We start from the raw sequence: 13,282 nt of genomic DNA, 5'->3' as shown, positions 1-13,282 counted from the left end.
TTGTACTGTGTGGGAGAAAAATTTGAGAAGCAGTTGAGCAGATGGCTGTGGAATGTAAGGCTTTCTACCACCTTACATTGTGCACTACAGTGCTGCCTTCAGGTTTTTTTGGAGCCTGCACACTCAAGCACACTCAACACTCTGTAAGCACTTAGGAGATGTTTTGCTGTGGTCCCAAGTGATGATGGTGGCAGACTTGAACATTCCATTCCCAAGACCGGGAGGTCAGAATCCCAAAGTAGCAGGAAGATGAGGTAGGAATCATTTCCAAGGGCTTCATAACTAGGAAAAACTTTTGTTAGACACTATATAGAAGCACTTCCTAGCCGTTAATGGTGTGAGGAAATATCTAAGTTACATTAATAGGCCAAAAAGACAAAACAAAAACAGAATGCATATAGTTTATGTGGTATGATATCAGATCTACATGAAGACAAACTGCATATAGAAAAAAGATGACTGACTAAAAGTTAACAGTGGTTGCCTTTGGGAAGATAAGTTATTGGTGACCTTTTCTCTTTCTTTTTATTCTTTCCAATTTTCTACAGTGGGCATAATATTTATAGCTACCATACATTGAGTTCCTACTATACTCTGCTAAGCACTTTATATGCATGATCTCATTTAATTCTTATAACTGCCCTATTCGATAGATGTTTTATTAACAGATGAGACTCAGAGATTTGGTGACTTGTGGAAATGGAATTTGAACCAGGGTCTTCCTGATGCCAAAGAGAACTTCCTGACTGATTAAATATTAGCTCCTCTGGGAAGTGGAGAAAACAGTCATTTATCTGAGAAAGACACAACTTATCAATAATGTTATATACAGCCCAGGTCAGATGAGCCATTAATACCTCTGTGGGCTGGAATGAAGTGATTCTTATTGCCAAAACATTTTGGATGCATCTATAGCCACAAATTAACTTGCCTTTGCCTGAACCATTATAGAGTGCTTCCAGTTATATACTCGTGCTTTGTAGATTAGTGTAGGAGCCGCTGATGGTCTTTAAGCTGGTCTCACACAATATTAATGCATAGGCTATGCCACAACTGTGTTTTTTCTTCAGTCTCAAATTAAGAAATATGTTCTCTATGAAAAAAAAAGATATCCAGACATCACCTCATGAGAGTCTCATCAAAACTATGTCACATCTTAGTTAATTATTCAGTTGTGATTGAGTGATGATATTTTTTGATAGTTTGGGAATTTTAACTTTTTGGTGAAGCAAAGGATAAGGGCACTTTTCCCATGTCTTTATCTCTGAGCTAGAAAAGTAGGTGAGAATCATAGCTCTTCACTCAAAAAGAAGGCCACTGACAATCCAAAAACACTCATAATTCAGAAATCAGGATACATTAGCTTACAAATGTACAAGCATTATCTTATTTAATGCTCACAGCCCCTGCCCTATGAGATAGATACTGCCATTGTCTGCATTTTACTGAGCAGGCAACTAAGGCTTAGAGAAATGAACTTGTCAAAAATTACACAGTAAGCAGTAGAATTAGGATTCAAATCCAGACGATCCAATTTTAGAGTGTTAACCATTAACCATTATGTTATACTAATTCTAAAGCCCAAGTTCTTTATTTACTCATGTGATCCTGGGAAATTAATTTAACCTCTCTCAGCCCATTTCCATATCTGTAAAACAAGAGATAAAAAGAACTTTTTTATAGGGCTATTGTTAAGATTAAATGTAATAACATCTATAAAATATGAAGCATGTGACTGGGCCCATTATTGGTATTCAGAAAGCCAGTTTCTATTTCTTTCCCTATAATTTTTTTGGCCTTTTTGGCCCTGAGAAATAAAGAGTAGGATTTCTGTTGAATTGTCTGCCTTGGAAAGGATGGGCTTCCTTCTAAGATTCTAAAGATACTTTGTCTGAGAAAGAGAAATTATTGTACAATTGTTTAAAAGCAAAACACAACAAAAATTTGAGAAGGGCTTGAACAGAGATAAATAGCTAGGTTCTAAGGCTACTTCCAAATTGCTCTAAATTTTAGTTCCAAGAAAGCTGATTGGCTAGTAGATTTCCCGTAATGCATTTCCATGTGAAGGCAATTTAGAATCAATAGCAAGTTGAGCTTTTTTGGGCAGATCTATAGAAATGTGGGCAGAATCTGCCATCTACAGATGTTTCAGGATATCTCTTTGAAGACAGCTACAATTTGGGAAGTTGGAAGTCAGTGGCTAAATGTTCTAATAAACTTTGCATTGGGTTAAGAGAAATGGAACAACTATGTACTCGGTTTAACTTTCAAAGAACATAATTAAGGTTCTTGATTGCTTCCTTCATTACTGATAGTTTTGCCCCAAGGCTCCTTAGAGGCTAAATTTTAAAAAGGCAGAGGCTCCTGGCTAAAAATTTATTCTTTCTCGGCCTCCTTTCCCCAAAAAAATGAAACAAAAGAAGCAAAAAATATATACCTCCATTTACCAAAAAAAAAAGCCTGAAGAGATAGAGAAGGGGACGGGAAAGTATGTGATCTTTCCTCTGGTCCTTGGATCACAGCATGGTTGAAGGAAAAGCCCTTTTCCCACATCCTAGGTGAAAGAATTAGGCAGCTGAGCCAATAGCAGAAGTATATATGTCACAGAATCCCGAGCAGGTCTTGGTGGAAGGTGACTGTGAGGCTGCTTTACATAAGAGAGTACCTACTCCAGGTTTTCTTCTCTTCAATTGGCTATAATCTGACATAAGAAACAATAACAGACATTGCTGATGGGAATAAAAAATGGTATAACCACTTTGGAAAACAGTTTGGCAATTACTCAAGAAAATTAAACATAGAGTAACAATATAACCCAGCAATTCCACTCCTAGAGATATACCCAGGAGAACTGAAAACATGTTCACAAAAAATCTTGTATGTAAATATTTATAAAATTATTATTTATAATAGCCAAAATATGAAAACCTAAGTGCCCACCAACTGATGACTGGATAAAGAAAATGTGATACATCCCTACAATGGGATATGATTCATCCATTAAAAGGAATGAAATATCGATACATGCTACAACATTGATGAACCTTGAAAACATGCTAAGTGCAGGAAGGCCACATATTATATGATTCCATCTATATGAAATGTTTAGAAGAGGCAAATCCATAGAGACAGAAATCAGATTATTGGTTGCTTGGGGCTGGGTAGAAATGGGGCATGGGATTCACTGCTAACAGGTACAGCGTTTCTCTTTGATGTGATAGAAATGTTCTGGAATTAGATAGTAGTGATGGTTATACAATATTGTAAATATCCTAAAAGCCACTGAATCGTACACTTTAAAATGGTTTAAATGGTGAATTTTACGTTGTGTGCATTTTGTCTTAAATTTGTAAAAATTGAACAGAAGCAGGAGTAGGGAGGAGACAAACAATAGCAAAGTACCTGGACTTTCAGTCTCAGCTTTCAAAACCTTGCTTAGGGAGGTGGGACTTCCAGGAACTACTCACCCAGCCTAGTATTCTTTATAACTTGATTTTAACAGATTAGATTTTCTTAGTAGTACAGATGTATTTTCCTTTGGATGCTCCTTTAGCCCCCAACTGGTGCTTGGCATGTTTATTTAATGTTCTTTGTAGGCGATTTTAGTTTATGTTGTCTTAAGCAGTTAACAGTGATGAATGTATGTTTGCTCTCTCTCTCTCCATTAATCAATCTGACCTGACACATATTGAGAGACTGCATATACAAAAGGACAACAACTCAATTATAATATGAAAATAAAACTTTCACTCACAACCTGCCCAAGGAACCAACCCCCTTATCTACAGTAAATAACTCAGGAAGCTAGAATGTGTAAGTCAAATTTGCAGGAAGCCAAATTGCTATCTCTGTGGACAATCCAGGAAGCTAAATAGTAACTTCTGTAACTATCAGCCCCAAATGGCTAGGGCTTGATTAACTGACAGCTTTTCTAATTTTTGTCCATGCTTCCAAGGTAGGACCAACAAACCAGAGAAAGCCAAATATGCACTGCTAACCAATCACATAGGATGCCCTACTTCTAGTTAACCAGCCTCCAGCTTATCCATGCCAGTAGCCTTGAATCAGGGCATACCTGAAGCATTTCTTTCCACTCTAAAGCTTTCCTACTGCTCTACCTGCTTTTGAGTCTCTGCCAAAAGGCACGTGGTGGTGGCTCTCTCAGTATGTGAAGCTCAGAATAAATAGCCCTTGTTTTTCTTAATTTAGTTGATCTTCATTTATTTTCACAATACAGATACATTTTGGTCATATATATGTATCTGTATTGTACATATGTATACATATATATATACATTCTGCATTCCATATTCTTTTTCAAAAGAATCCCCCTGTATAATCGGTATCGCAGTAGTACGTTGGGTAACCCTCACCCAAGAGTTACCAAAGTTGTGGGTAAAACCAAGGTGGAGAAGGAGCTCTCTGACTATTTGAGAATTGTCCCCTAAACCCGTTTACCACGAGATTCTCCCAAAAGTACCTCATACCCCTTTCTAATCAATTCCCTCCCTCTTCCAGGCAGCCACTTCTGACTTGTATCACCATAGACTAGTTTTCTTTCATTCCTGTGAACTCACAAAATGTGTTTTTATATTTGGCTTCTTTCACTCAGCAGGATGTTTGTGAGATGAATTCATGTTGTTTAGTGTATCAGTAGTTCATTCCTTGTTATTGATGAGTAGTATTTCATGGTATAAATATATCCCAATTTGTTGATCCACTTTCCTGTCAATACATATTCAGGTTGTTTCCAGTTTTTAGTAGCACGCAAAAGCTTGCCAAGAGCATTCTTGTACAACTCTTTTTGTAGGTAAATGTTTCCATTTATATTGGATAAATACCTCACAGTGAAATTCCAAGGTTATATGGTAAATGTATGTTTAACTTTATAAGAAACTGCCAAACAGCTCTCCAAAATAGTTACATCATTTTTTTATACTCCCACCAACAATATATTAGACTTCCAGTTGCTCCATATCTATTGTTCAGTGGTGTTAGTCTTTGATTTTAGCATTTTAGTGAGCATAAAATGTATTTTATTATGCTTTTAATTTGCATTTCTTTGATGATTAGTGATGAGCATCTTTTCCTATGCTTATTGGCTTCGTCTATCCTCATTTGTTAATTTCTTAATCAAATCTTTTGCCCATTTTTAACTGAGTTGTTCTTTTCATTATTGATTTGTTTGTTTTTTTATGTTATGGATACAAGTTGTTTATCGGATATATAAATTTTTAATGTTAATGAAGTCTAATATGTCAGTTTTTCCTCTTTTATGATGATTTTTTGCGTCTGTCCAAGAAATCTCTGCTGATCCTTGAGATCATGACGGTATTTTCTCTTTATAAGCTTTACAGTTCTGGATTTTAAAATAGGTCTCCGATTCAGCTCAAATTAATTTTTGTGTATGAAACTAGATAGGAGTCAACCTGGATAAATATCCAGTTTTTCAGCACCATTTGTTAAAAAGACTTTCCTTTCTCAATTGAATTGACTTGACACCTTGGTCAAAAATCAATTGATGTTGTACATGTGTCAGTCTGTTTCTGGATTCTATTCTCTTCTCTTGTCCTATTTGTCTATGTTTATACCAGTACTACATTTGTCTTAATTATTATAACTTTATAAGTCTTGAAATGAGATAAGGTAAGCCCTCCAAACAAATAGATATTTTTAAATTTTATTAAATAATCTTATGAGATTATTTTGCTATTCTAGATCTTTTTTAAAAGATTTTCCTATTCTAGATCCTTTGCATATCTTTATATATTTTAGAATCATCTTGTCAATTTCTTCAAAAAAGTCTAGAATTTTGATAGCGATTACACTGAAACCACAGGTCATTTTGGGAAGAATGGGAATCTTAATTATATTGAATCTTCTAATCTATGAATATGACATATATCTTCATTTTTTTAAGTTTTCTCAAGTTTCTCTCAGCAAAGTTGTGTAGTTTATAGTGGGAGTCTTGCACATCTTTTATTAGATTTATTCTTTCATATTTTATTTTTGATAGTTATAGAAGGTATAATTTAAAATTTTTTATTTTCAAATATTTTTTTGCTAAAATATAGAAATACAGTTGATTTTTGTATATTGACCTTGTATCTTGTGATCTTGGCAAAATAATATATTGGTTCCATTAGCTTTGGGATTTCGTTTTTGTTTTTTGTTTTTTGTTTGTTTTTGTAAATTCAATAGGGTTTTCTACATATACAATAATATTCCCTGTGAATAACAGCAACTGCAATCTTTATGCCTTTTATTTATTTTTCTTGCTTTATTGAACTAGCTAAGACTTCAGATACAACATCGAATAGAAGTGATGAAAGCCAACATTCTTTCTTGTTTCCAGTATTAGAGGAAGAAACTTTAATGTTTCACCGAGAAGTCTAATGTTTGCTGTCGGTTTTATAGTTCTTTATCAGATTGAAGCTGCTACATTCTATTCCTGGCTTGCTGAGAAATTTTATTATGTGTTGAATGCTTTTTTTTCTGCATCAGTGAGATAATCATTTGGTTTTTCTCCTTTATTCTATTAATACGACGAATGACATTGACTTTTTTCATCATGTTAAATTAACTGCTCCCCTGGGACAAACCCTGTTGGTCATAATGTATTATTCATTGTTCATATTACTGGATTCTATTTGCTCATATTTTGTTAAGAATTTCACATCTCTGTTCATGAGGGATATTGGTCTCTCATTTTCTTCTCTTGTAATGTTTTTGTCGGGTTTAGTATCAGGGTTAGTTAACTTTATAAAACAAGTTGAGAAATATTCCCTTACCCTCAGTTTTCTGAAAGAATTTTTGTAAGACTGGTATAATTTCTTCTGCACATGTTTAATAGAATTCATCTGTGGAGCCATCTGGGCCTAGAGTTCTCTTTGTAATAGGTTTTTTATTATAATTTCTTTAATTAATATGAGCTGTTTTGATTTTTTTTTTTTACCAGTTTTGATAGGGTGTGTTTCGATAAGTTTGTCCCTTTTATCCAAGATGAAATGACATAAAGTTGTTCACAATATATTCTTTTTATCCTAAAAATGTTTGTAGGATTTGTAGTCATGTTCCCTTTTTTATTCCTTGAAATTATAATTTGTGTTTTCTCATTTTTTTCTTGATCAGTTTTGCTAGAGGAATTATCAATATTATTCTTTAAAAAAAAAACAAAACATTCATTTATTTGTGTATTATTTGTCCATTTACTAATTCATTAATCTCCACCCTATTTTTATTACTTTTTTTCATTTACTTTCCTAGGGTTTAATTTAATCTTTTTAAAAATTTCTCAAGGTGGAAGCTTAGAACATTGATTTTCTATCTTTTTTATTTTCTAATATAACCATTACAGGCTGTAAAATTTTTCTTTAGGTGCATCCCATATATCTTGATGTATTGTTTTCATTATCATCAAAGTACTTTCTAATTTCCCTTGTGATTTCATCTTTGATCAATGAATTTTTAGAAGTTTGGTTTAATTTACAAATATATGAGAATTTTTTGGGATATCTTTGTTATATTAGACTTTTTTTATGGAACCAGTTATTTGTATCTATGCTAAATGCTCTTGCCTATGTAAAAAGATAACATAATGAATTTCTCTTTTTACCCTCTAAAATTCCCAGAGTATGGGCTTTGAAATTTTCATTTTTGGTTTGTTCTTTCAGTTATTTCTTTTTTGAAAATTAAGATATATTCTGTAACACATCTCATTATGGAACAAATTTTAATGTTATAGAAGTTATCTCCACATATTCCTCTTACAGTTTACTTTCATTTTACATAGAAAGATATAAATTATTTTCCATCTTAATGGTAAGTTTGGGAATGAATTTTTTATGTGAATTTTAAAAAATCTAAGCTAAAAGTTATTTTAGCTTTCAAATAGGTGTCACTAAGTGATAATCTAATGATTGGACTAGGTCCTTTAGACAGAATGTTCATTAATTTTTTTTAAGGTTGACATTATTAAAATCTGAAAAATTTCTATCTTGTTATATCCAGTAAGCCCAGAAAATAGTAAGATGTACTTAGTACAAAAGCTACATTAAATGCAGTTTCAACCCTTCTTGAGGTATCAACCAGTACATTGAATCTTATAGTATCTTAGGGTCAGCATTATGAAGATTATCTACCATGTACTGCAGATTTTCAGAAGGGCCGCTCAGTAAAAAATCTAAACTTGATAAATGCCAGAAATAAGAGTGTCCATTGAATGGGGACTTTTTATTTTAAGATGATTGTCATTTTTAAAATGTAGTAGTTTATCTGATTTATTAAATTTCATGTATATCTGGCTGGGAATTGTAACCCAAAGTGACTTCTCAAAGAACTATGCCTTATCATGACCTGAGGTAATGGTTAACAAGTCATTCTTACATATACAGAGATTCGTATAGCAATGCAGCCAAGAATTCCCAAAGAAATAGTTCTTTTCCTTTCTATTTCTTCTGCTAATCAAATAAAACCCTAAGGCGAACCAAATGTCTGAATCAGTGAAAGTTTTATGAAACATTGCGGTAAGATAGATTATGATCTGCTAGGAACTTTCTTCTCTATGGTTCTTAAATTCTAAACATATATAAGGACAGAAAGACTTTCTGACATAGCTCTCCTGAGATAATTATTTTATTTTCAAAACAGGTAGGCTCATTCTGGTACTAGTCAGACAGATACTTCTCTAGCTTTGTACAAACATATCTCTTTCCTATCCTTTGAGTGATGGTGACTGTCTGCCCTCCTACTTTCACCATGGACGGGACGGCCAACTTTACATGGGTAAGGTGTTAAAATGGACAGCATGGTTACTAGAAAGCTAGGTTTCCAGCCACCCCATTAATCCTCATTTGATGTAGAATATTCAAGTTGGCACCAAGAGCACAAACAAGGGGCATTAAGAGACCCTCTGCCATACCAGTGTTGCCCATGGAGCATGTAAAAAATATTTTGTATAGCTATTCGATGGTACTTTCTGCTCTTTTTCTTTGGTTGGGAATTTGAACATTGCAGGTTAACTCATAAAATAAAATTTTAAAAGGACAAGATAAACATATATGATATGATATATTTAATTTAGATAGCTAAACCTTACCATACTTCTTTACAATGGCTTGGAGGAGATCTGGGGTAGAACTTGAACTTGCTAACAGGCCCAGGTTTGGCATATGGAAGCAACGGTTTGCTAGAATGATGGTGCTCCTACACATGGAGGAAACAGTGTCTGTAACACACAGTGTGATCAGGAACTTGACCCTTAATGAAATTTCAGATGGAGGTGAATTTGACTTATCTTGTCCAATTCTAGTCAAATGCTGTGGATATGAAATGAGGAAAGGAAAACTCAAGGTCTACTTCTAATGGCATTGCCCCAGGGGACCTGGTTTTTCTACTCTGTTTGGAACTGAGCAGATGAGATATTTGGGTCCCAGCCAGACTCGGGTTCATTGTGGATTTGTACACACCTAAATGATTTGGGCTTGTCATCTATAAAACTAAGGATGACCCATGGCAGACTTGTTTCATTCTACTTCTTGAGGTGAATAGGACTGTAGGATCAAAGTTAAAAGATGTAATGAAGAGCATATGTTCTTGCTCACACTCTGGACTATCAACCCAGTAAGGCCCAGCCTTAATGTTTATATAAGACTTTACTCACCCCATTTGTTTTTTTGTTTGTTTGTTTGTTTGTTTTTTCAGGCTACAACTGAGGTAGAAATTAAGAAGAAAGGCCCTGGATCCCTTTTAGTTTCCATGGACCAACTGGCCTCCTACGGGCGAAAGGACAGGATCAACAGTATACTGAGTGTTGTTACAAATACACTAGTAGAAGGTATGTGCCCTGTGATGTCAGTCCAAGCTGCTGAGATATAAATACGTAGTGTGCATGGTAAATATAACCTCTGTCCCTTGGTCTGAGTTTCACAAAAAATTGTCTCTGAGCTTTAGAGTATAGTCTACTGGTTGTAGCAACCGGCATCCCAAATCTGCATACAGAGAATCTAATAAGGACTTCAAAGCTGCTGCCAGTATTGCACACAGATAGGTAGGAAGTATGAAGGAATGTGAGCTAAACAATCTGAAGAAGTCTCTGTAATCATCATCATGAGGAGCCAGTGGGGTGCTGTGTAGACTGAAGAACTGTGAAGATATAAGATGATGGAATCCCCATCATGCCCTCTACCCCAAAACATACCTTTTTTTTCCTTTTTAGCTACTTATAACCCTATTGGTTTTCCCTTAAGGATGAATGTACTGTTCGTTTTGATTGTACCTAACTCTCCCTCTCTTCAAACATCCCCACATATCCATAAATATATTTGATGTGTAAGCTGAAACCCCTCTTCCTTCAGCACTCTGTGCCACAGAGAAAGAGCAGCCACCGTTGATTCATAGCATGTCTGCAGTAATGTTGCTGTCAGTGCCTGAACTCAGTATTAGGTGGCTCCTCTATGACACAGCCCGGCATGCTGAGGAATTATCTGAGGACTTTCCCCAGCAGGTGTCAGCCTTCTGTCCAGTCATGGTCTTCATTCCAGGCTTTCTTTGGAGGTGATGCGTTTTTTCTCACAAGATTCTCATTGATTTTGCATAAATCTTCTTCATTTGGTTCATGTTGATTTAGCTGAGTTGTCCCATTATAGATCCAAACTATTCCTTTTTTTCCTCAATTACATTTGACATACTATATTATATTAGTTTCAGGAGTACAACACAGTAATTAAACATTTACGTAACTTAAGAAGGGATCACCCCAGTAAGTTCGATACCCACCTGCCACCATATGTGGTTATTACAGTATTATTGACTATATTCTTTTACTTCCTTACTTTACTTCCCCGTGTCTATTTTATAACTGGTAATTTGTATTTCTCTATTTCTTCATTTTTTTCACCCATCTGCCCCAACCTCCCTCCCAATCAGGCGACTATCAATTTGTTCTTGTGTTTATGAATTTGTTTCTGTTTCGTTTGTTCATTTATTTTGTTTTTTTAGATTCCACATATAAGTGAATTCATATGGTATTTTTCTTTCTTTGTCTGACTTGTTTCACTTAGCATAATTCCTTCAGGGTCCATTCGTGTTGTTGCAAATGTCAATATTTCATTCTTTTTTATGGCTGAATAATATTCCATTGTATATATGTACCTCAACTTCTTTAGGTACTATTCTTTAGGTACAACTTCTCAAGACTATTCTTGAGGTCTCAAATGTCTGTTCATCAGAGTTCAGACACCCAGGCTAGCCCAACAATAAGCAGTGTCCCTGAGATAAGGAGATTCAAAATTATCCTTGTGTTATTTTTTGAGTCATTTAAACACAACACGACCTCTGCTCTGTGTATGTGTGCGGCGGGAGGTGGGGAGTTGGGCAGGAGCATCTGTGGTGAAGGGAGAATCCCTAGAAAGGAACTCCCTTGGAGAGTTTACATCGCACATATAGTCAAAGAGTTACACTTTACCTAGACTAACCTGGAGAAGTAAAAAGTAAAAAGAATATTGAACTAACTGCTTTCAGCCACTTGGACAACTTCATTTATTCCTGTTTTCTTCAGTCCTATTAAGGGCCTTGTCTGATAGAACATCTTTTAAGTTTATACTTCGAGATTGCAGGTAAATAACTGCAGATCATAAGAATTCCAAGATAAGAAACACTTGGAAGTTCTTAGTTTAAGAACTTAGGTTAATTTTATTCTTCAGTTGGAGACCAAGACAAAATTTCTCTGAGTATTTATGACAATTGAGAAAGAAAACTAACAACCTTCAACAGGCATATTTTATTATTGGCAAAGATATTATAACAGGAGAACTGCCAGTGCAATGCAACAATTATTTATTGATTACCTCAGTGACCTAGCATAGGGCCTGGCAAAAGTAGGTGCTCAAAGAATGTTTGTTGCATGGAATTTTGCTGTGCTTGGAGTGGTGGGGAGTTTTAGTGCTGTAGGATTCCTTCTGGAGGCCTAGTGCTTTCATCCCTCTACTGAGTTGGTTATAAACCATTGGAGCACACTGTATTTCTCTGTTCCCTTTCTTCTTCTTCTCCCTGTCCTCCTCTTTCTCTTTCTGTCCTGCTACACTCATTCTCTACCCTCCACCCACCAGCACATACATTTAAAAAAAAAAAAACATGCAAGAGTAGCTCACAGAGAGAGATGGTTATGGTTGCGTTCCTGAGTAGGAAGCCATTCCAGTTCTTTTTGCCTTTTTCTAAGCCCTAACGTACACATTGCCTGTACCTTTCCTGCTCAAATAGTCCTCCTGTCCCCTTTCCTAGTATTTGACTCCCTTTGTTAAAACCGATGAGACAGAACTGCTATAAGCAAAGAATGCTGAATGGCTGGAGCTAAATATTGTGAGAGGGAACTAAAGGCCATTAAGAAAGATCTATTCTTATTTAACCACCGGTCTCTCTGGATTTAATGATTGGTACAACAGGAAAAGCCGGCATTGAATGAATAATTGTTTCTGCTTCTCAAAACTACAGTTAAGAGACTCTGACATTATTTTAATCCAAAGATTAAAATTATTATTATTATTTTAAACCAAAGAAGCAGGCTCCTACCTACTTAATGATTTAGAAACCACAGTGGAGAATTCCAGAATACTATAAATAATGAGAAAGTCCTGCCTTCTTTGCCTTACCCCCTTTCCTGTTGTAAACATGCTCACCAGGATCCAATAAGTTCAGCAGAATTCAAAGTCAGCAAAGCCATGAACTTTGGGGATATTTCAAAGGACTGGAGATGGGGTGTAGGCAGAGAATAGTATAATTTCAGTTCTCTTCAGAGCAATAAAGATGTGGGAGAAGGAACAAGAGTTGGTGAAAATGAGGAAGCAGTGATGGTACTTTGTGTTATTGATTCTCAGGTCAAACAGTTTCAGAAACTCCTCTGCAGTGGTAACTGGATAGAGCTTTTGCTGCCACAATTTATTTATTCATTCTTGTATTCAGCTGGCAAGCATCAGTGTCAGTTACTTCTCTGATATCTGCCTTCCTGGTGCTGCTGAAGCTCTGAGTGGATAGGGACTCTTGTTCATAAATGTATTCCCACTGCCTAACAAATTGTAGGTGCCTAAAAGTTTGGAGCTGAATTAAGAGAAGCCCTGTCCTTCAGAAACCTCATCATCTTCTAATGCCACTGTTGCAGAAATGTTGTAAAAATCAGCCTGGCAAGAAACCAAGCACCACTAGGAGAGTTGGAGAACTCAGATTTATTACGCCGGCAGTCCCAGAAGAGCTAGCGCTCTGAAGATCTGGGCCCCAAGCTCAGGGGCAA

At 35.6% G+C, this 13,282-nt stretch overlaps 1 protein-coding gene across 12 annotated transcripts in view; it reads left to right on the top strand.

Moving 5' to 3' along the window:
* Positions 1-13,282, top strand: part of SCN8A (sodium voltage-gated channel alpha subunit 8) — a 172,229-nt gene that overhangs the window by 110,097 nt on the left and 48,850 nt on the right. For all 12 annotated transcript variants that reach the window (XM_039862211.1, XM_039862210.1, XM_039862215.1 and 9 more), the window contains one exon: positions 9,703-9,835. In XM_039862211.1, the coding sequence (XP_039718145.1) occupies positions 9,703-9,835 (133 nt within the window). The remainder of the gene's footprint in view (positions 1-9,702; positions 9,836-13,282) is intronic.

Source organism: Pteropus medius, unplaced genomic scaffold (genome assembly GCF_902729225.1).
Source record: "Pteropus medius unplaced genomic scaffold, Ma_sr-lr_union100, whole genome shotgun sequence".
NCBI classification, from domain to species: Eukaryota; Metazoa; Chordata; class Mammalia; order Chiroptera; family Pteropodidae; genus Pteropus; species Pteropus medius.
The sequence above is the reverse complement of the archived record's forward strand: the minus strand, read 5'-3'. Positions and strand labels throughout refer to the sequence as shown.